General features: G+C 54.3%; 1 protein-coding gene and 1 long non-coding RNA gene across 5 annotated transcripts in view; both read right to left on the bottom strand.

Moving 5' to 3' along the window:
* Nucleotides 1–7380, bottom strand: part of Ppp1r13b (protein phosphatase 1 regulatory subunit 13B) — a 91389-nt gene extending 84009 nt beyond the window's left edge. For 2 of the 4 annotated variants that reach the window (XM_063241336.1, XM_063241340.1), the window contains exon 1: nt 7264–7380. In XM_063241336.1, coding sequence (XP_063097406.1) covers nt 7264–7320 — 57 coding nt within the window. In that variant the 5' untranslated portion in view covers nt 7321–7380. Of the gene's footprint in view, nt 1–1732; nt 1963–7263 lie in introns of those variants that run through there. The other 2 variants (XM_063241339.1, XM_063241338.1) reach the window with 1 other exon arrangement.
* A 7279-nt stretch (nt 7381–14659) lies between these two features.
* LOC134474196 (uncharacterized) lies at nt 14660–20333 on the bottom strand. Its single transcript, XR_010044864.1, has 3 exons — nt 20249–20333; nt 19998–20123; nt 14660–15061 (listed from the first exon to the last, which is right to left on the bottom strand). It is a non-coding gene; the product is annotated as an uncharacterized LOC134474196 (long non-coding RNA).
* Between the last annotated feature and the right edge of the window lie 1871 nt (nt 20334–22204).

Genomic DNA, 22204 nt, shown 5'->3' with positions numbered 1-22204 from the left:
GATAACTACCATCTGTATCTAAAAGGCATTTTAAAATTAAAGCAGTGTTTTAAACAGTTAATAGACCCTTTTAAAAAATACTTTATTATACAGTGATGCATGCCTGTGATCCCAGCACTCAGGTTGCTAAGGTAGGAAAATCGCTTCGAGGCCAGCTTGGGCTACATAGCAAGACCCTGTCTCAAAAAAAACAAAACTTTATTATTTTTATTAAATTGATGACATCTTCCAATTATGAGCTAATCAAACTTAGTAAACTTCTTAACCTGTTAAAGGTAGACTGGAAACTCTAATTCCAGGGAACAGAAGTGAAATTCCTGAAATTTCTATATGGAAACATATGCCACTTCCCAGCAAGATGTTTATAATTAAGCACTGTACAAAGATGAAATCAGCCAACATTTTGATACATATCCTTCAATATTACATTGATTATTACAAAATTTAAATAAAACTGTTTTCAAAATTCCAAACCACCACAATACCTTTTCAAAATCTAACCAGCAAAATTAGGGAGAGAACGCTCCCAAAGCTCCACCTAGTAAAGTTGAAATTAGAAATGGAAAATGCAAAGCCGTATCAGCAGTAAGAAATATTTGCACGGCACTGTTGGACAAACACCTTTGGATACATCACGCCATTTGATCTTCGTCTCTAATTCTGTATGTTTTTATCTATACTTTAGAGGTAATCCCAGTGTCAGAGTCCTTGACTTGTTCAAGGTCACAAAGCTAAAAATTACACAGTGGAACCAGTATTTAACCCCAAATTCGCTATGACAAGACGACCACTCCATTAAAACCACGTTTAGATTCCAACACGCTTAATGCTAAAGAATGAGCTAAGGATCAACTAGGTCAAATCTTAAGACTCCACAAACACCAGACACTAGAATCGGTTGAAAAGGGGAGAAGAGATTACCAAGAGACAGGAAACGGCTCGAACGATCAGGGTGAAAGATACAGACTCTAAATGTCCTTGGGTGCAGCACAACAGAATAGCAGGATTCAAACAGAAAATGCAGAGAAACTGTACTTCCCTCAGAAATGATTTTTCAATGTAGTAGCTGTAGGCTAAAAATCAAAATGATTATGCAGTCACTTTACCTATAAATGTCTGAGAATTTTACCTAATTATAGACATTTACAAAACGTATACATCCAAATATGTACAACCAGCCCATTTTTTCATAAGAATTGGCATTTTACTGCCAAAAAGCAAATTTGAAAAATGAGACTTCAACAACCTAATGTAGTTTAGAGGGAAAGAAAAAGGCCAGGTAAAAGGATGAAACGCCAACGCCGGGGTCTCCAGCAGAAAGCATCTTCTGGGCAGCACAATGGCATCAGCAGGGCTCCGGGGCCAGCTCGACCCTCGGGACGCCCGGTCGGCGACCCCGCGGGGGTCCGATGCGTCCCGGAGCGGCGTCCAGCACGCTCTGCTCCTGCCGGCCGCGGCCGCTGCTGCGTGGGAGCGCCACCCCGGGCCGCACCGCAGGCTCCACGGGCCCGCGAGGTCTAGGCGGGGTCGCAACGCGCCGGGTGACCGCCGCCTGCAGAGCCGTCTCCGCTGCCGCCGGAACCCGGACCCCCGCCCCGGAACCCCGAGCGAGCGGAACCCCGACCCCCGGCCCGCGCTGTCAGCCGGCGCCGCCCCACCTGCCGCCCGCCCGCCGGCCTCACACGGGGCGAGGGCGCGGCCGCGGAGGCAGCGCCAGGCCGCCCGCACCCACCGGCATCATCGCTGCGCGGTCCGCGGCGCCCCGGCCGCCTGACAGGACGCTGGCGCCGCTGCTCTGCCGCCTTCACAGGCCGCGCGCCCGCCGCCGCGCCCTCAGGCACGGCCGCAGCCAGGCGGCGGCTGCGGCAGGCTGCGGAGCCCTCGCCCGCCCTGTGGCGCCGCCCGCGTGCTGCGTCGCCGTGCCGGGACCAGACACCGCCGCCTCCTCCGCCGAAGCCGGCCGCCTCCCGCCGGCCGCCCGGCTCGCCCGTCGGCCGCGCAGGCTCCGCCCCTCGCGTCGCCCCCGCGGGGCCGGCGCCGCCTCTTATTGGTCCCACCGCGGTGGGGGCGGGCAGGGTGGGGCGGGGCGGCCAGGTGCGAGCGCGCCCGTGCGCGTCCGCGCTCCCGGCGGCGGGGAGGCGCGCGCTGCGGACTCCCAGCCGGCCCCACCCCCGCGAGGCTGCAGGGGGAGCCGAGCGGCGCAGGGACGCGGACCCGGAGCTCCGGGGTCTGGGATTAGGGAACGAGGGACCCAGGGTGCGGTCTGCCTGGGTCCCCGCGCCCGCGGCCTAACTTGGAGCTCCTCCGCCTGAGGCAGTGCCCACCTGTGCCACCATCCTCCGAGGGCCGGCCGGGTCGCCCCAGGACCCGGAGAGCCCGCCTGCCGGGTCCGGGTCTGTCCTCGCCGCTCCGTCCCGCGGGTCCTTCCGTCCCCCGGTCTGCGCGCGCGAGTGACAGAGGCCCGGCCATGGCCCGGCGCAGCCCCGTAGCAAGGGCCGCCGGGTGGACAGGCACCCTGCGTGCGCTTGCCACAGGCGCCGGGCGCCCCAGTCCCGACAGGAGACCCCGAGGGGGCGGTAGGTTCCCCGCCACTGCATCGGGATGCCGAGGCTCGGGTGCCAGCGGCACAGCACCGTGGGGCGCCCAGCACCTAGTAGAGGAGAGGAGGCCAGCAGGTGCTGGCCAGAAGCCGGCGGGGCTGGTCTGGTCCTCTGCGAAGCTGGAGGCTGCTGCTAGTAGCAGAGGGAGGGTGGGAGGCCAAGGAGTCCCCGCCAGGCCCCCAACCTGAGGAGCCCCACCTGTGCATCCCAGGCCGTGGGCTTAGTGGCTGGCAGTGTGGACTTTCCAGTTGGACAGACTCGGTTCAGCACCACCTCCGCCGCACCCGGCTAGGTGCAACTGTGACCTGGGCACTGGTCTCTGGAATGGAGATTGTGGAGGTGACATGCCTGTGTCTCAGGTTGCTCAGGTACCTCCAGCACTGGGTAGCCACAAATTGTGTCTGCAGCTATGTCGCCATTAGGATGCAAGCTCAGCCTGCAGGAGTGCCTGGGTTGTTTTCTGTTTCAACTCCACACTGGGATGCGCAGATGACTTGAGATACATCTCTGAGAGCAGGGTTTGGAGCGATCTGGATAAAGTGTGATCCTAAACGGGCATCAGAGCCCTGGGCTCCAATTCCATCCCTGCTTCTGGCTTTCTGTGGGGCCTTAGACAACCTGCACTGCCTCTTGGGCCTCAATTTTCCCATCTGTTACATAGGTGGGGCTGGATTCTCTGATCTTGGAGAGCTTTCCAGCTCTGACACCCTGAGCAGTTCCAAAGCCGCAGGTGCTGGCACCCAGCTGACAAAGGACAGACCTTGCCAGACTGCATGGAGGGAGTACCTGGAGGAGGTGACACCCTGTGGAGATGGTCCAGGTAAGCCCACTCTCCTGAGAAGGAAAGTCTTGGCCACAAGGCCTCACTCTTGCCTATAGGTCCTGTGGGCCCACAGTGACAGCTGCCTGGCCTCACACATATTCAGGCTCCTATATCCTCCAGGCAGGTGTCTGCTTGGGGCCAGAATGGCCACAGGCTTCTGCCCAGCTGGTCCTCAGACTCCTCTCTGTCCTGCCAGCTACACCAGGCATCAGGGCCTGTCCCCTTGCAGTTCATTCAAGGATGTTCACTTGGGCCTCTGCTCTCACCCACTCTACATGGCAACCTCTACACCCACATGCCTGCCCTCAGTCTTCACGCACACGTACAGGCACACATAAGCACCTGCTAAAGCCCTCAGCATCTCCAAATCACCCACCAGAGTCCCTATGGAAATTGCTATGAATGGTAGCACGCAGGCAATAAGGCTGTGGAAGATGTCTGTGTTTCCAGAGATACAGCCTGGCCTGTGTGAGGAGTCTGGGATTTGCTTGCAACCATTCAGCAGAGGAAAGAAGCAAGGCAGTCAGAAGACTTGGGTTCTAAGTGGTACGTTCTCCATTGTTGAATCTGGATGACAGATACATAGGGTTGCAGGCACTTTCTAATCTACTTTGTGTGTTTCAAACATTGTATTAAAAATGATTGCTCTTTAAAGCAAATATAAAAGCCCCAGGGCAAAAAAAAAAAAATGAGTACAGTACATGCTCACACTAGAAGGGTCCACAGAAACCTAGTGAAGTAACAAATAACCAGGCCTGGTGCCTCGTGCCTGTAACCCAAGCACTCCAGGAAGCTGAGGCAGGAGGATTACAAGTTTAAACCTGGCCAATTTAATGAGACGTTGCTTCAAACAATTAAAAAGGGCTCTGGGCGTGGTGGTGCATGCCTGTAATTCCAGCATTGGGGAGACTCAGGCAGGAGGGTCACCAAGAGTTTGAAGTCAGCCTGGGCTACAAAGTAAGTTCAAGGCCAGCTTGAACTGCATAGTGAACCCCTGTCTCAAAAAGACACACACACACACACACACACACACACACACACAAAAGTGAAAAGGGTTCAAATTGGACGAGTAACTAGGGAGGGGGATGGGAAAAAAGGAAAAAAAGAAAAAAATAGAAGGAAAAAACGGATATGAAGCTTTTGTAAATCAGGAGGTGATAAGGGGGTGGAGAGGGAAATGGGAAAAAAGAATCAAGTTATATCATGTACAGGTACAAATTCCACATGATGAATGTTATCATTTTGTGTATCTAAAATACAATAAAATTAATTTTTAAAAATTAAAAAGGCCTGGAATATAGCACAGTGCTCAAGTCCAATCCCCAATACAGCAAAAAGAAACAGATAATGAGTGTAGGTGGGAATGGGGACTAGATGGATAAGGGACAGAAATCAGAGTGAAACTGTGTGTCGTGGCCTACACTTATAATCCTAGGTACTTGGGAGGCTGAGGCAGAAAGATCAAAAGCTTAAGGTTAGCCCAGGCCATTTAGTAAAACCTTATCCCAAAATTTGAAAAATAAACAAAAGGTGGAGGGTATAGGTCAATATATACTAGCCTAGGAAAGAAATAAAAAATAAATTAGGGTGAGACTTTTCACTATTACTTTTTATTACTTGTCTTTTTATGTGGATCTTACTATGTTCCCCAGGCTAGCCTTGAACTTGTGATCCTCTTGACCTTGTCACAAAAAAAAAAAAAAGGAAAAAAACTTTTATTTTTAGAATAGTTTTAGACTTATACTGTAATTGTGTGGATAATAGGAAGAATTCCTATATACAAAAGCTCTTTGGCTTTTGCTATGGGTTGTTTCCCAGGAAGCTACTGTTACATGGATAAAATATTACATACCCCTGACTGCCAAAACACTTCTCCACAGCCCCCACAGTGGGGAGTGCCAGCTTAGCCTGGTTGATTGGAAGCTGTGGCTCTCTGCTGCCCAGCCTCACAACAGAGTCCTGGGCCAAGTACCAGAAGTCTAGCCAGGGCATGGTGGCACACACCTGTAATCCAAGCACTCAGGAGACTGAGGCAGGAGGATTGATGAAAGTTTGAGGCAACCTAGGCTACATAGTGAGTTCAAGGCCAGCCTGGACTGCATAGTGAGACCCTGTCTACCTCCCCAAAAAAAGTCCAAGAAAAGATCAAAATTCAAAACTTGAAATATGGTTTCTACAGAATGGGTATCTCTTTTGCACCCTTATAAAGTTGCAAAACCTTCAGCAGGGCCTGGTAAATTTGGGGCGCTCTGTATACATCTTACATCAACATAGCACATCTGTCAGAACTAATGACCAACATCCAAACATGGCTGTTAACTGATGTCCACGCTTCCTACGTCAGCCTCGGTCGGTCTCCTAGCTGCCTGGCTCTCTCCCACCTTCAGTTGCAGCCTCTCCGCTTCCTCTCAGCCCGGAAGTTCTCAGATCTCATCTCCAAAGCCTTGAGAAGCACCACTCAGTTACATGGTAGAGTATCCCTCCACCGAGGTTTACATGCTGTTATATCCTGACAGGTGATTACTGCCACGGTCACAGCACGGCAAGGCCCGAGCTGTCCACGTGGGCATCATGGGGATGCTGACCTTTATCATTTGGCCACTATTGCACTCTATGGGTGTTTCTGAGACAGAATCTCGCTATGTAGTCCAGGCTGGCCTTGAGCTGTCTACATAGCAAAACTCCCAGCAGTCCTGCTTCAGTCTCGTTCTGATGTCACGAGTGTGTATCACACACCCAGCTGGTTTTTACTGTGAATATATTACTGCATTAAAATAAAATAGGAAACATTGAACATCTGCATGAGTCTCCTAGGCCACCATGACAGAACCCGCAGACCAAGTGGCTTTTCTCCCCAGAGGCTGTCAGTCCTTGGCCCCATGCAGGCAGAGGGTGCCTAGAAGGCTGTCTCAGCTTAGTGATTAGCTTGTGGCCCCTTCCAGCTCTTCACAGTGATTCTCTGCGCACGCCCATCCTGCTGTGCTCTCTCAGAACCCAGGGCCTTCCTTTTTTTCATTTTTTTTTTCTTTTTTTGTGTTTTTCCTTTTTATCGGTACCAGGGATCGAACTCACAACTGCCTGCTTGCAAGGCAGGCGCTTATGCCACTGAGCTAAATCCCCAGCCCCTTTTCATTTTGTTTTGAGACAAGGTTTTGCTAAATCACCAACTTGCCCAGACTGAGCTTCAACTTGTGATCCTCTTGCCTCAGCCTCCCAAAAAGATCTCTTTTTTTTCCCATAGCACGGCAGTCACATGGAGTTGGGGCCCAGTGCAGGGCCTCCTGAAACCACAATGTCCTGCCTTAGAGCTGCATCTGCAGGTGCAGACACATGTTGGATGGACCGGGCTTCCGACTTCAGTACACAGGACAAGACCTTTCACAGTGTGGCCCCAACCTACCCCTTCAGGTTTATCTTCCCTGCTGCAGACAGCCTGCTTCTAGCCGAAGTCCCACAGCCCTGAACCCTCACTCTTCCCCCTCCAGTCTTTCGTTACCCACTGCCCAGTGCTGATAAAGCAAGCGCTCAGCTCTGTACCTGTTCAGGTGACTAATGGTACCCTAATGCAAAGTTGCTGCAGGCCACCTCGGGAGAACTCGAGAACTCGGTTCACCGCTTTCTCCCAGGCCGCTGAGCCAGGGACATCTGAGAGCAGCCCACTCCACATCCCCAGGGGCAAGCAGGCAAGCTAGCTCGTGAGCAGGGAGCGGGTGTCTGCCGTGTGCCAGGCCTGGTGACACAACCCGGAACAAGTCAGATGAGCCTCCAGTCCTCTCAGAGTTTGCACTCTGCTCAGGGGAGGAGAGGATAAACAGGAACACACAGACAAGTGTACTCCACCTGAGAAAGCCGGGTAATGTGACAAAGATGGCTGCTTTGGCCAGGAGAAAGAGACATTGAAGCTGAGACCTGAACTGCAAGGAGGCCGCTCTCAGAGGCTGGGGAGGGGCGCCAAGGAGCCAACGGCCAGCGGGGGAGGAGGGAGCGGCCTGGGCCCGCGGCCGCCCGGGTTCAGCGTGCGGGCAGGGCAGGCGGGGCCGCGGGGTCAGCGGGGTTCGTCCTCCCCGCGAGGTTTCCCTGCGGGGGGTGCGGCGATCTGCTGCGTTCCTCGGCGGGCGGCCGGCGGGGCCGCGTCTGCGGGCGGAGAGGATGAAGGGGAGGCCGCGGGGCGGGACGCCAACGGCGGTGTCGGGCTGCGGCTCGAGGGCCCCGCGAGGCCTCGGCCGGGGCTGCGGGCCGGGTCGGGCTGCGGGCGGCCGGCCGGGCTCACCGCCTCCCGGCGGCCGGTGCGTCCCCGACGGACCCCGAGCCGGCGTGAACCTCCGCTTCCTTCAGCCGACGCAGACGCGCACTCTGCCCAGTGACGGGACGGGGTGCGCCGCCGGACCCCCGGCTCCCCGGCTCCAGCCTGGCCCCGCGGCCCGGGAAGGGCCCCTCCGGGGCGCCGGGCCCTCTGGACCCGGGTGGAGCGCGTCGTTCCCGGCTGGAGAAAGCGCGACGGAAGCCCCGCGCTGGCTGCGGACCCCGGCCGCTCGGGTGCGCTCCGCCGGGCCGGGCCGGGCCGGGGCGGGGCTTCCGGGGAGCGGACTCCGCGCCTCCTCGCGGACGGATCGGGGCCCCGGGTGGGAAGGGCGGGCCCGGGCGGGCTGGCGCGGACACCTCCCTAGCATCCGTCCACCTGTCTGCCCATCCGCGTCCCCCCGTCTGTCCATCCGTCCGTCTGTCCTCCGTCCCTCCATCCTGCCCTCTCCTGCGCCCCGGTGCCAGGCGGGAGGGCAGGAAGGTAGCGTTCGGCAGGGAAGCGGAGCCCTGCACACCTGAGGCGACCCGGCCTGTTGGTTTCCCCGCTCCCGCCCGCAGCTGCGCCAGCCCCCCGCCCCCAGCCCTGCGCTGTCTGCCGGTCAGGTGACTCAGTAACCCCGTTATTCATGAGACTGTCACATCTGCCAGGATCCTGGGAAACAGACGGCTTCCGCAAAACAGGGAAATTCCAGGAGTGTTATTTACGGCAGGGGCCAGGGGCACGGGCACCGGGAGCTCGGACCTGCGGGGGGCGGGGCTGGCGGGAAAGGGAGAGGCCGTCTCCTGCCACTGACAGAGGAGAGCTGCCTGGAAGAGGCTGGCCGGACCCCCTGGCATCCGCTCACACTGCAGCCCTCTGGAGGCCACCCCACGGGGGGGGGGGTAATGCTCTACTTCACGTCCGCTGGGCTCTCGCCTCCTGCTGAGCGGCCTCCTAGCGCCGCTGGGATTGGAAGAACCTGAGGTGCAGTCCGACCCCCAGCACAGGGGTGGCAGGAGATGCCTGTGCAAATCTTTTTCTTCTTCGTGGGATTTTTGAAAGACAGACAAGTGAATTCCTAAATCAGAGCCCTCTCATTTTAAGAAATTAGGAGTGTCGGTGTACATACAAACACATAATCTCAGCTCATGAGGAGGCTGAGGCAGGAGAATTGCAAGTCTGAGCCCATCCTGCAATTTACCAAGACAGGGTTTAAAATAAAAAAGGGCTGAGGGTGTAATTCAGTACTAGAATGCTTGCCTAGCACACAAGAGGCTCCAGAATTCAATCCCCAGGCTACAAAAAACAAAACAAATCAAGCAAAATGACTAAAAGACTAAGAATATGTTTCTGGGTGTGGTGGTACACGCCCAGCACTCAGCACTGAGGCTGGAGGGTTGCTGTGAGTGCAAGGCCAGCCTGAAGGGTGCAGTGAGACCTGTCTCAAAACAAAGTAGGACTAGACATGTCACTCCTTTGCTAAGGTCCGACCTCAGCACCAGCAGTGCCTGTCCTGTGGCCTCACTGGCAGAGCCCCACACTGGTCAGCCTGGTGCCTGCACCCCTCACCCAGGAAGTCAGGCAGCTGTGTCTCTACCTGCCCAGTGCTCTGGGCTCGGCTCCCAGTGCCCAGTTTCCCTCCTGTGTGCCTGCTGGCACCCGGCTGCCCATCTGGGCCTATCCTAGAAGCTTGGCTATGATGGGCTCTGCTTGTAGGGGGCTCTGCCAGGCTCTTCATGGGGTCTGTCCATCATGGTGCTGACCACCAAGACAACAGCGCATTTCTTTCACACTAACTCCCTGCTCATCTTCTGGTCCCAAAACAATAACCTTTCCAAGGTCCTCCAATCCTCTCCTGGCACCACCCACTCAGACAGTCCCCATCCCCATGCCAGAAAGTCCTCCGGTCCTCTCTGGACTTGACCTGTGCACCCACACAATCTCCACCCCATCCCAGTCCTGTAAAAGCCGCTCCCCAGCTTTATCTCCACTGAGGGATCTCATGCTCTTCTGCAACCCGAGTTGCCTGCAATTTCTCTCCCTCTTTGTCTCTCAGCTGCACCAAAAACCTAACAGAATATATCTCACATCACTCTGCTCTACCGACTGAATGTTCACCCTCCCAAATTCTCCTGTTGAAATTCTGCCCCACACAGTGATGGTACCTGAGGTGGGACCCTGGGAGGTGGTGAGATCATCAGATCCCAGAGCTGGGATTCCTGCCCTGCACAGAGGCCAGAAAGACCGCATGTCACTGCTGTCAAAAGAAAAAGACATGGTAAAAAGATGCTATGAACTGGAAAGCCACCTCTCGCCAGATACCAAATGTTTTTATTTTTTTTCAAATACTGAATTTGTTGACATTTTGATCTTAGAGTTTCAGGACTCTAGAACTGTGAGAAATAAATTCCTGATGTTGCTAAGCCACTCAGCTTACGGTACTTGATTGCAGCAGGCTGAACTATACACATGTGCGTGCACACACACACGTGCACACTCCCGTCTCCAAGCCCTTTGTAGCAGATGACGTCTCCTCCTCTCCAAGCCAGTGCCTCTCAGTCCTCAGCATGAGAAGCATCAGGAAGCTAGGTCCCCCCCTTCCCCGCAATAGGTTTTGATCCTCAAGTCCCAGGCCTGAGATCTGCATTTCTTCTAACAAGTTCCCAGGGGTGGGAACTTCCCCAACCCTCGATAGATAGTCACCCCTCATCCATCTGGCAGCACATGAGGGCTGAGAGCGACCATGGGATGCTGGGGCGCATGAGTACCCCTTAAAGATTGCAGGGTGCAGGCAGATTCTCTACTTCTTTTTTCCATAACACTTAATGCTTTCTGGCAGAGCATTCCATTAGCATATTTATTACACTTATTGATTATTGCCTTTCATTTCTGTTTGCTGCAGTGTCAATCCCAGGAAGGCAGGGATGCTGCATCCAGGGCTTAGCACACGACCTGGCACATCGAAAGTGCTTGGCTGGTCAGCCCAGAGTAGCCAGCACGGTCGGGACCACTGCTAGACCTTTTGGGTCTGGTCCTTGGAATGCACATGTGGATTTCCCGAAGGTTCTGGGGTGGTCAGCAGGAAGTGGATGACCAGTGAGTGGGAAAATGAGGGCAGGCTGGGAGAGGCCCTGGAGGAGGGGACACTGCTAAAACTGGCTGAGCGTCCACTCAGAGGACTCCTCAGCATTCATCCCACCACCCTCACATGGGACTGAGGAGCAGAGAGGTGTGACCACCCACTGGCTGTCCAGTAGTCCTTTCCAGTCCTCAGCCTGTCCCTTCTGGTTTCTTCACAAGATGCCAGGCTCTGTGCCCCACCCCACCTGGCCTTCCTACAGTTCCCTGCAGGCCCCTGTACTCTCAGACCTGCTGCTGGCCTGCTCCTGATGCCCACTACACCAGAAAGTGAGGCCTGGGGCAGAGCTTGGCAGGTGTAGTGGCTGCCAGCCCTGCTCCGTCCACTCCAGCTGGCCATCAACTCCCGTCCTGAGGATGGTGTTCCTTTAGCATCCCCAAGCTGTGGCCCCAGCTCCATCTTCTGTCTTGTTTATAAAAGCCTCTCCGGGGTTTTCTGGCCTCCCAGCAGCTCCTGGGGATTTCTGCCCTGGGCCAGCTCTGAGGGCCCCTTAATTTATTTTTTATGTAGAAATTTAACCTTGAGTTTAAAAAATGTCATTGTGCTATTCCGGGGTGCTTGCCACCACTCGGACCCTGTTGGGGTAACTAGTCTCTCTGTACCAAGAGGAGATGGAGGCTTTGGCTGTCCCAGCCAAGACTCAAGCCCTGCTCTGACTGGAAACCCTGCAAGCCCTAATGCCCGCGTGCCAACTGCCTCAAATTCAAGATCCATTTTTGCAAACAATCACTTGGATATTTCATAGTGAGAAAGGATGATGTGCTGTGTTTTCACAGGGTCCTGTGATCACCGAGAGCCCCTCCTCACCCTACCCCCATGCATACACAATCTGCAGCCTGGGGGTTCAGGGACACCCACTGGCCGCACAGCGCAGCTGTGTTCCTGGATCGCCCACGCTGGCCTCCCCTACACAGACGCAAGCGCGAGCAGGAACAGGATGATCTGTCCCTTTTGGCAACGCCCAAATGACAGCCGGTGGCAACTTGGCATTCCCGGTGCGGGAGATAACGGAGTGGACTACAGCCGTCTGTGCCAGGCGCTGCCATGATGCCGAGGGGTCCGACAGACTGGTGCTGGGGCCACACAGCCCCTGTGACGCTTCGACCTTAGTGTGGACTCAGGGCCCTTAGGAGGACTGCTTGGCTGGACAGGGCTAACACGGTCAAGGCTGTGGTGGGGGAGGTGCTGACAATGTTGGCCTTGGACAGCGGGCCTAGAGTTCATGCATACTCTTGCACACCCACGCACCCCATGCACTCCCTGGCCTAGGTTACAGCTTACCACTTGTTTCTTGTCTCCTCAGAATAAGCTTCTAATATTCTCTACTTGTAATTGCATCTAAATTCCATTATAAAAATTGAAATACAAAAGAAGTTGTTTGGACAAAGTACCTTTCTTCTATGTGTAAAATTAACTTGTATTTCTAACAAAATCATTCATGTACTTGATTGCAAAAAATGTTCTAACATGAGCCAGGCATATTGGCACACACCTATAATCTTAGTACTCCAGAGGCTGAAGCAGCAGGATCTCCACGAGTTCAAGGCCAGTTTGGGCTATATAACAAGACCTTGCCTCAAAACAAAAACAAACAAACAAACAAAAAACTAACAGGCTATATTTCAGTGCAGCTTTAGGCTCACAGCAAAATTGAAGAGAAGGTACAGAGATTTTCCACATTTCTCCTGTTCCCCAAATGCACAGCCTCCCCATTATCAGGTATCAAACTCGGGGCCTTGTGCTTCCAGGCAGATGCTGTGCCACTGAGCTAACCCCTGGCCTGGATATATTTCTGATTGATAAAGAAAGCTACCTCTGGCTTTCCCCCTTCCTCTGTACTGGGATTGAACCCAGGGCCTTCGGACTGAGCTGCATCTCTAGACCTTTTCTGTCTTTTTTTCTTTTAGTTTTTATTTCGACACACAGTCTTGCAAAGTTAGTCAGGCTGGCTGGAAGCTGTGATCCTCCTGCCTCATCCTCCCAGAGTGGCTTGTATTTTTAATTCTCAAGAAACTGGTCTTGCTTAGAGGTAAACGTCTGCAAGAGTCTCGTCCTTCAGGAAGCAGCACTAGCCCCAGGGTTTGGCCCAGCAAGCAGCTACCAGTTGCAGTCTGTGGGCTGGTGCCCTAGGAGAAATGACTGTGTTCCTATTTAATTGGTATCATTGTTGCTTTTATTAGGGCTTTGGTCACAAAGCTCCAAGATGCAAAACACAAGCCTAATAAAGAACTGGTATCTACAACATATAAAGAACACATAACTCAATAATAAGACAAACAACCCAATAAAAAATGAACAAAACTTTGAACTACTCTCTCACAGAGATACAGGTGGTGTTTAGGGTGAGATCATGGCTCACCATCACCTCAGCCATAAGAGGGGCATGGGGAGGAGTGGGCCTGCAATGTTGGGGGATGCAGAGACAGCACACACCTGCAGCCCCAATCTGAGGCCCTGATGAGAGCAAGGAATAGCCCAGCACCTCTGGAAAATGGCTTGGTGTTTGTTATGATTCTGTTTGTGTGTGCATGTGTGTGTACAGTCCCACATGTGTGTGTGCATGTGTGTGTGTGTGTGTACAGTCCCGCATCTGGCCATTACCCCCGAGGAGTGCAGACCTGCTGACATGTGGGCTTGTATGTGAATGTTCACCGTGGCTTTAGCCGTGAAAAGCCCAAACTGGAAATAACCGCTGTCCATTCAACTGGTCCCCCAGAGGCTGTGGGGCCTCTGTATAAAGGAATGTGATGCAGCAACAACAAATTGACATACAATCAAAATGCATATCAAAAAACATTATGTGATGGCCAGGCATGGTAGTGTGTGCATGTAATCCCAGCACTTAAGAGGCTGAGGCGGGAGGATCGCCATGACTTCAAGGCAGGCCTGGACTACATAGTGAGCTCAAGGCCATCCTGAACTACAGCAAGACCCTGTCTCCAACAAACAAACAAACAAACAAAATGTAAGCCAGGTTCAATGGTACACACTTGTAATCCTGCTGTTCTGAAAGGCTGAGACAGGATGATTACAAGTTTGTGCCCAGCTTGAACCACATAGCAAGACCTGTCTAAAAGAACAAATTAATAGAGGCTGAGGCAGGAGGACTGTTGTGAGTCTGAGACCAGCCTGAGCTACAGAGTGAGCTCAAGGCCAGCCCAAACTGAAAGAGTTTTGCCCTAGAATAAGTTTCAGGATGTTATGGCAATGCAAGGCCAAATTGGGGATGTTTTCCCTGAGGTCACTTCCTCCTTCCCCTTTTACAACTTCCTTTTTCCTTTCCCAGTGCTCGCAAAGAAAATTCCGATCCGCTCCTCCTGCGTCGTCAATGCCCGCCCTAGACACCACCCCTGCTCAGAGATTACATAGCTCCCATACCCCCCCTTCGGGTCGAAGGAGATGGCCCAGCCACCACGGGCTGTGTGCTCCTTCCACAATAAACCTGTTTGTTTTGTACTTTTACTTCTCTATTGCGGCAGAAAACTCTATCACAAACTACGTAGTGAGAACATCTCAAAAAACCACAATAAATAAGTAAATCAAATTTAATGCTTCCAAAGGGTAAATCTTACTGTTTGTAAATTATACTTCAATAGCCTGACTTTATAAAATGTTCCTTAAGTTTCAGGTAGCCTGTTCCTTACCTTCCTTTTCCTCAAGCCTTTGTAGTGATGGATTTACAGCAGGCAGGATTGTTAAGGAGCACATTTATTTAACTTATTGTGGCTACGTTTTCTTCCTCTTCCCCCTCCTCCTCCTCCTCCTCCTCCTCCTCCTCCTCCTCCTCCTCCTCCTCCTCCTCCTCCTCCTCCTCCTTCTCTTCTTTTGGTACCAGGGATCAAACTCACAACCTCACACTTGCCAGGCAGGTGTTTGTGCCACTGAGCTAAACTCCTGGCTCTACATTTTCTTTTCTCTGCGATTATTTGTTCTCCCAGGAGTTAGTATTTGCCCCAGTCTGACTGCTGCATGGCTATTGTCCAAAGACTTCCCTGAGAACCGTTTCCCTCTGGTCCCTGGATTTCCATTTCCCTGCGTTTGCATCTTCCTGGCACTCACATCCTGCAGGAGCTTCCTGAGGCAGAGTGTGTGGAAGACAGACTTTCTTCTGGTTTTTTCCCTTGGAGACAGGGCTCACCGCACAGTGCAGGCTGTCCTTGAACTTGCTGTATACACCAGGCTGGCCTCAAACTTGCGCATGGTTGTGAGTCTGATTCCTGATACCAAAAATAAATAAATAAATAGGTAAACAACTATGACCCTACTCTCTCTCAGCCTGCCAAGTGAGGAGATTGCTCCACCAGGTCCAGCAGATTTTCCAAGCTTTTGCACTCTGAAGGCATCGTTAGGGCTGAGTGTGCAGCACAGTGGTGTAGCTCTTGCTGGTGCACGCTGGGCCCTGGTACATTCCCCAGCACCACAGAGGAATAAAAGAGGGAAAGATGCACCTGACAGGACTGGGGATGGGGCAGCAAAGAGCTTTAACCTAGGCAGAACTGAGCTACATCAATAGCTGTATTTGTTTGTCTGCGTGTTTTTGTTTGTTTGTTTTGCTTTGAGTATTTTTGGTACTGGGATGGAACTCATGACCTTGTGATTGCCAGGCAGGCACTTATGACGCTGAGCTAAATCCCCAGCCCTGTTTGTTTGTTTTTGAGGTAGAGTGTCAATAAATTTCCCAGAGTAGCTTTGGGCCAGTAATCTTCCTCCCTCAGCCTCTAAAAGCATCTTTCTCCTTTTGGTACTGGGAATCAAACTCAGGCCTAGCACTTGCCAGGCAGGCACCATGCCACTGAGTTAAATCCCTGGCCCTCTGCAAGCATCTTTATTCCACGCTCACAACTGGTTGATAGTTTGGCTGGGTATAGAACTCCAGGTTGGAAGCAGTCCACTAGAATCTCAAGGCATAGGTTCTGGGGGCGTCTTGCTTCCAGGCTTACTGCAGAAGGCTTCCACACCCTCATTCTTGAATAGGACCTGTGTTCTTCCCTTTGGAAGAGCTTGGGGTCTTACCTTTATCCTTATTGATTTAAGGTTTCAAGATGTCGTCTAATGGTAGAAACAATGACCCTAGCACTAACTGTGTTAGCTTGGTGGGACTTCATCAGAATTCTTATATTCTTCAGTTCTATGGGTATTTCTTAAAATCTTTAATAATTTTATTTATTCTGTTTTCTTTTTTCCTTTGTGAAATTCCTGAAATCAGATATTGGATGTCTTCATTGAAACTTTTAATTTTCTTTTCTTATCTTGTCTTGATCTCTTTGCCTTTTGGTTCTGCTTCTTAGGAGACTCCTTCGACTTGATGAGAAGATATCTCTAGAGGCTCAGACCCATTTTCATGGCCTTAAATCCCGTTTATGTCCTCATGGCTCCCACACTCACATCTCCATCTGGGCCTGCCCTAACCCCAGAGTCCTGCGTCACACGCCTTCCCAGCAGTCCCTCCTTCACATCTAATAGGCACCACACTTAATATACCCACAACTATCTCCTGCTTTCCCACCCTGGACCGGGCTGAGTAATGGCCTGCAGATAGGATCTGAGAGGCAGGGGTGATGCTGGGCCGTCCATGGGGCCTCCAGGCCATCCAAGTGGAAGGTCAAAGGAGGAAGTAGGAGATGTGACAACAGAGGGGAGTGGCTGGAGTGGTACAGGACAGGGTCAGGAGCCAAGGATGCAGATAAACAAGAAAAGACAAGGGCACACATGCCTGCCAGGATGGTGGTGCACATCTGTGATCCCAAGACTCAGGAGGCTGAGGCAGGAATAACACTAGGAGTTTGAGGCTAACCTGGGATACATCATAAGTTCAAGGCCACCTTGAACTGCACAGTGAGACTCTGTCTCAAAGAAAAACCCACCCCAGGTTCTCCAGGAGGACCCAGCCCTGCTGGCTCCTCGGCCTTAGACCAGCGAGACATTGCAGACTGTTGGTCTCCAGAACAGGAAGTGAATCTGAGTAATATCCGCAGGACTTTGTAACGATAGTGATCTGAAACCCATGCTTCCGAGCCCTGCTCCTCCCTCAGTCCCCTCAGATCAACGAGGGACCTTCAGCTTCCCATCTGCTCAAGCCAACAGCCCGACGTCGCCCTCGGGTCCTCAATGCTACACGCCGTGTGTCCAGTCTGCATCAGGAGATTCTTTCAGCTTTGACTTCAAAACACTGTCCCAGCTCCCACCAACTCCAGTGCTACCTGCAGGGCCCCAGGCAGCATCCTCCTTCTGTGGTTTGGGTGTGTCCCCAGGCTCCAAGGGCTGAGTTTTCCATAGAGTGGGTACCACAGAAGTTACCCTGTGCCCTTCTGTGCGATGCATCAGGTAACTGCTGCAGAGGAAGGACGGAGACCATTCCTTATTGGTCACTGCTGTGGGCCTGCAAACGCTCCCCCTGGTTTACTGTGCGTTCTCAACCTGCTCTCCAGAGGCTCTGAAAGGCAGGAAGGGACTTTCCCTCGTTTCCCAAATGTCTGTGGATCCTCAGCCTCACCTGACAAGGTCCCCAGGCTCCACGTGCTGCACCCTCCCTGCCCCTCTCACCTCCCCCAGCCTCTGCTGCCCCTGTGGGGACGGGGTAGGGGGTGGGCTGGGGTCCAGGATCTCCTCTGGGTCACAGGCCACTCCCAGCTCTGAGGTAAAGCATGCAGGGCTGGAGGGAGCTGGAGAGGAGCAGGGCTGCGGCAGGCAGCTGGAGGGCCCCGCTGCAGGAAGACATGAGGGGGTGAGTGTGGCCTGTCCCAGACGCACCTGTCCTTGTCAGAGCTTCAGGCAGCTGGCAGAGGGCAGTCCCCGGCAGTCATTGTGCTCCAGGTGCCCTTGACTGCAGCAGCAGTGTGTGGGCCTGCAGCTCCCTGGCTCAGGGCAGCTGGCTACGGGTTGGGACTCCTCCTGCCAGCCCTGGAAAAATACTCCTGGGTGCAGCCCCTGGAACCTTGCCCTCCTGCCCTGCCCCTCCTGAAGGCAGGGTTGTCGCTGCCTGGTTGCATAGCAGCCCCAGGAGGGCCAGTCTTGCTGGTGACTCCTTAGAGTCTGTGCAGAGCCCCCCAAGGAGTTGTCTCCAGGTCCCAAGGGCCCACAGTGGGAGGAGCCTGTGTCCTGCTCCTCTGGGCCTGGCTCCTGACCCCATTGGCCCCACCCTCTTCTCCTTCCTGGACTGCTTCCCACCTCCATGCCCAGCCTTTGCTCCTGCTCTGCCAGACCTTTGGCATCTGTCTTTTCTAGCTAAAATCAACTTGACAGCACAGGCCTGTAATCACAGCACTCTGGGAGACTGAGGCAGGAGGATCTCAAATCCAAGGCCAGCCTGGACAATTTAGTGACTTAGCAAAACCCTGTCTCAAAATAAAAAATAAATTAAAAAGAGCTGGCACGGATGTAGCTCAGTGTGAAGACTTTAGGTTCAGTCCTCCAGTATCACAAGAAACAAAACAAAAAGCAAAATACTCAACTTGGCCTCCAGGGCTCAGGTGGGCATTGCCTCCTGGGCTCAGGGTCCAGGCGGGCCCACACTCCTGCTCCATCCCGGCAAGCTTGAGGAACCAGCATAGTTGGTCTGGTCTAAGTAGCCCCATTCAAGGGGACTCCGGGGGCCTCTTGGGGGCTTCTCTCTCTGGAACCTCCAAGCTCTGGGCTGGGATATCTGGCTGCCCAAAACTGCAGGGAGGGGCGTCCTGCCCCGCCCAACCTGCAGGCTGCTCCCCGAAGTGACCCTCAGGCTCCTCTTGCTGTGCTTAGAAGATAAGCAGACTCAGCTCATGCCAGGCTGCAGGTTGTAGCACATCCTTCCGCACACTGCCAGCTGCCACTAATGACAGCTTCATCATCCACCAGCGGTGCCTATGGGCAAGAGCCCGGTCGGGTGCTGGTGCCTGGGGAAGGAGGTGACAGCGAACCAGCTCTGCCCCATCCAGCCTTTGAGCACTGACTCTGATGTCCCCGCTGCCTCCTCCGCCTCCCTCCTCTCAGTCCCCCGTCCCACTATGCCTTCCCTGCATTGCCACCTCCTCTAACACCTCCCCTCTCTGTGACCCATCACCCTGCAAGGACCTGACACTCAGAAGTGCACGGGGCAAGGAGAAGGGAGGAAGGACCTCAGAGACTTTCCTGCTTCTGCAGCGGGGGAGCTAGGCCCTGGGGGCCAGGGGCAGGCCAAGAACACAGCAACGGGGGCCGCCCTGGGAGGCAGCAGACCGTGCCAGGGAGCTTGTGCCAGGTCTTGGCCTGATTGCAGTGGGGCTGGGTTCTGGAAGGCATAGGGACCGTGATTCCAGGTCAGTTTTCAGGCACCTGAAAGTTTGCAGGACACCGTGCCCCACACTCTGTCCTGCAGCTGTGCCCCGGGGGCTCAGGGGTCACTGATGAGCATGCTAGGGCTCCAGGCAGAGGCTGGGCTTTCCTGGACTCCAGCCCTCTCACTGTGCTCTGTGGCCGCTGCCCAATCCAGAGCCCCGTGCTCCTCTTTGTGCACACCAGGGCCTCTCATGAGCTCCCTGTCCCCGCCACACTTTTCCCCAGGGTCCGCAGGGTCTCGGCCCAACTCCGACCCCACCAGGCCAAACTCAAGCACTGCGGCTCTTCACTGCTGCAAGATAAGTCTGACTTTGTACCTGCTCCAGGCTCATTGCCCCTTCTCTTAAGAGGGCAGGGATGGTACACACAGAGTGACAGTGCTGCCTCTTGTCCAGATGCGGGGTCCTCAGGCTCTGTCAGGGTGAGGACATGGGACATGAACTGGGCTCTCTGACCCCGCTGGGTCTCAGGCCTGGCCAGGTCCCTGCTCCCTACCACCTGTCCAGGGTGACAGGGGCCGAGCAGGTGGGTTCCTGAGCACAGGGCCCTGCAGAGCCCTCCAAGCTGTGCCTGATGCCAGCCTCTCTTGGGCCTGCACCTTGGTCCAGACCCCTGCTAGGCCCTGGTGCCATCCTCCCTGGGCACTGGATGCTCAAGCGGCAGCCTGCAGATGGAGCAGGCACCCCTGAGCAGTGACACCTGTGGCCAGGGTTCGCATCTTCCTGTGCAGTTGTCCTGGGCTCCCTGTCCAGTGCTGCCTGGTCCCACAGGAGGGCTCTGAGCACCCCGGGGGCAGAGCCTTTTCCTGAGTAGAGAGAGCCCTCAGGGCAGGCTAGTGGGCACCCAGGGACACTGTCCTACCTCCTGGTGGTCCCAGCTGGTATCGTGCTCAGCAAGGTCACTGGGCAGGCCTCCCCAGGTCTGTGAGTGTCCTCAGTAGGGAGAACTGGGTCACGATGCAGGGCAGCCTCACAATGCAACCTGCGTCTGTGACAGATGGGAGCTAGGGTGAGAGGGCACAGAAGGATCACCCGAGGCCACAGGGGAACCCCTGCCAGCCTGTCAGGAGGAGTGAGGACGGCAGGGGAGACCTGAAGGGCGCAGCTCCAGACCTTGATGCCAGTTGCCCTGTGGTTCGCACCATACAGTCCAGGGCTGGTGCCCGTGGGCTTCCTCCTGCCTTCGCCTTGCTGACTCCACCTCCTGCCGGTCCAACCGGTCCTGCAGACTTTCCCTGGTGCCTGCTACCTCCCTGCCCCACAACTACCCAGCTGCCCCTTCTCCTCTGAGCCTGTGGCCTGGACCAGGGGACAGTGACAGCACAACAATGAGGATATATTTCCCACCCCGGGGGGAACCTCACCAGACCGCCAGAGCCCAGCCTCCTGGCTCCTGCCTGCACCCCAGCTCCTTCCTGGCTGCTGACCGCCCTGGGTCACGCACAGGCCAGGCCCTCCTCAGAACTCGGCTCTCTTCTCCCTTGAGGGGATCTAGTTCTCTTCTGCCCCCAGAGTCACACTCATCCAGGCACAGCCTGTGACAGGACCCTTGGGCAGATGGATTTGTGAACACAGCAGCCATGGCCCTTTCATAGAGGAAGCCTACATGTGATGGCCTGCTCACTGCCCCTTGCCAAAATGCCTGTAATTTTAGCTACAGGCATGGTAAAGGCAGGAAGATTTCAAGTTTGAACTCAACTGGGAAGTTTAGCAAGATCCTGCCTCACAGTAAAAATTTTGAAGAGCTGGGGATGTAGTTTAGTGGTAGGCCGCTTGCATGGCGTGTTAAAAACACTGAGTTTAAACCCTAGCACTGTCTTTCTTTCTTTGGTACGTGCAGGGTGTATGTGTGTGTGTGGGGTGTATCTGTGAGTATGTGTGTAAGAGTATGTGTGTGTATGTGTGTGTGCGCGCGCGTGTGCATGTGTGCTGTTATTGTTGCTTTATGGAAAGAGGGGCTTACTATGGAGTCCAGGTCAGCCTTGAACCAGTTACCTTGTCCAGTCTGGCCTCACATTTCCAATTGTCCTGCCTCAGCCTCCTGAGTGTTGGGATTACAGGTGTGTGCCACTACACCTAGGTTTATTACTGTTTCTGTTAATTGTCTAGAATAGACAAATCTCTAGAGACAGAAAGTGACTTCGTGACTGCTGAGGGCTGTGGAGAGAGGGGAGTGGGCTGGCTGCTGGCAGCATCTTCCTGGGCAGAGAACATGGTGGCTGTGCAACCTGAAGAAAAGACAGAAACCCCTGGCAGTACCCTGCAAATGGCCGCCTTGGGGCTGAGGGTGGGGCCTAGTGGTATACTGTGTATTTAGCATGTGTGGGACCCTGGGGGTTGAATCCCCAGCACTAAAATCGAAAGCTACCTTTGCTGGCCCATGATGCTCCTATGTGAGGTGTGCAGAATCCCCAGCTCCTGACCCCTCTGGGAAGCCTGGTTCCTGTGTCCTCCTGCTGTCCTGCTGTCCTGCTCCTGGGCCACCTGGCCACCCTGCCCATTGATCAGAGCTCTGCCCATATCTACACACTGAGCAAGGTGCGGGGCAGGAGGCTGTGGGAGGAAAGGGCCTCGCAGAGGGGGCCTCCTGATCACTGTCGTGCATCGAGACTGAGCTGCTGTGCGCTGAGCACCAGGGACCAGCCCCCAGGCCCTGCATGGGGCCTGCATCACCTCATTCTGCTATGGGGTGAACCTGAGGTCCCACGTGCCATCCTCCTGCTGCAGATGTGGAAACCGAGGCTAGGAGACTATGCACTCGAGGTAGTAGAGTCAGGGTTGGGTCTGGCTGCTCCCAGGGTGACCTGGGGCCACCTTGGAAAACAGTCTCCCATGATCCAAGTCGCCCCACATGTGCATCTTGTTGTCAAATGAGGGTCTCCGATATCAGCGCCAATGCCCGCCCACTGTGTGGATTCGTGCCCTTCTGCAACCTGAGACCTTTCCTAGTGGTGGTGCCTGTCCCCACACTTCACCCTGACCGTGGCAGGCATAGTGGGGCAGGGGTCGGTGACCTGCTAAATGGCACACAGAGGGAAGCCTGCTGGCCATTGCAGATGAAGGGACCAA

The sequence above is a fragment of the Cavia porcellus genome, unplaced genomic scaffold (genome assembly GCF_034190915.1).
Source record: "Cavia porcellus strain 051 isolate PalLab524CR breed Dunkin Hartley unplaced genomic scaffold, mCavPor4.1 scaffold_31, whole genome shotgun sequence".
Lineage (NCBI taxonomy): Eukaryota > Metazoa > Chordata > Mammalia > Rodentia > Caviidae > Cavia > Cavia porcellus.
This window is presented reverse-complemented; position numbering and strand designations above follow the sequence as displayed.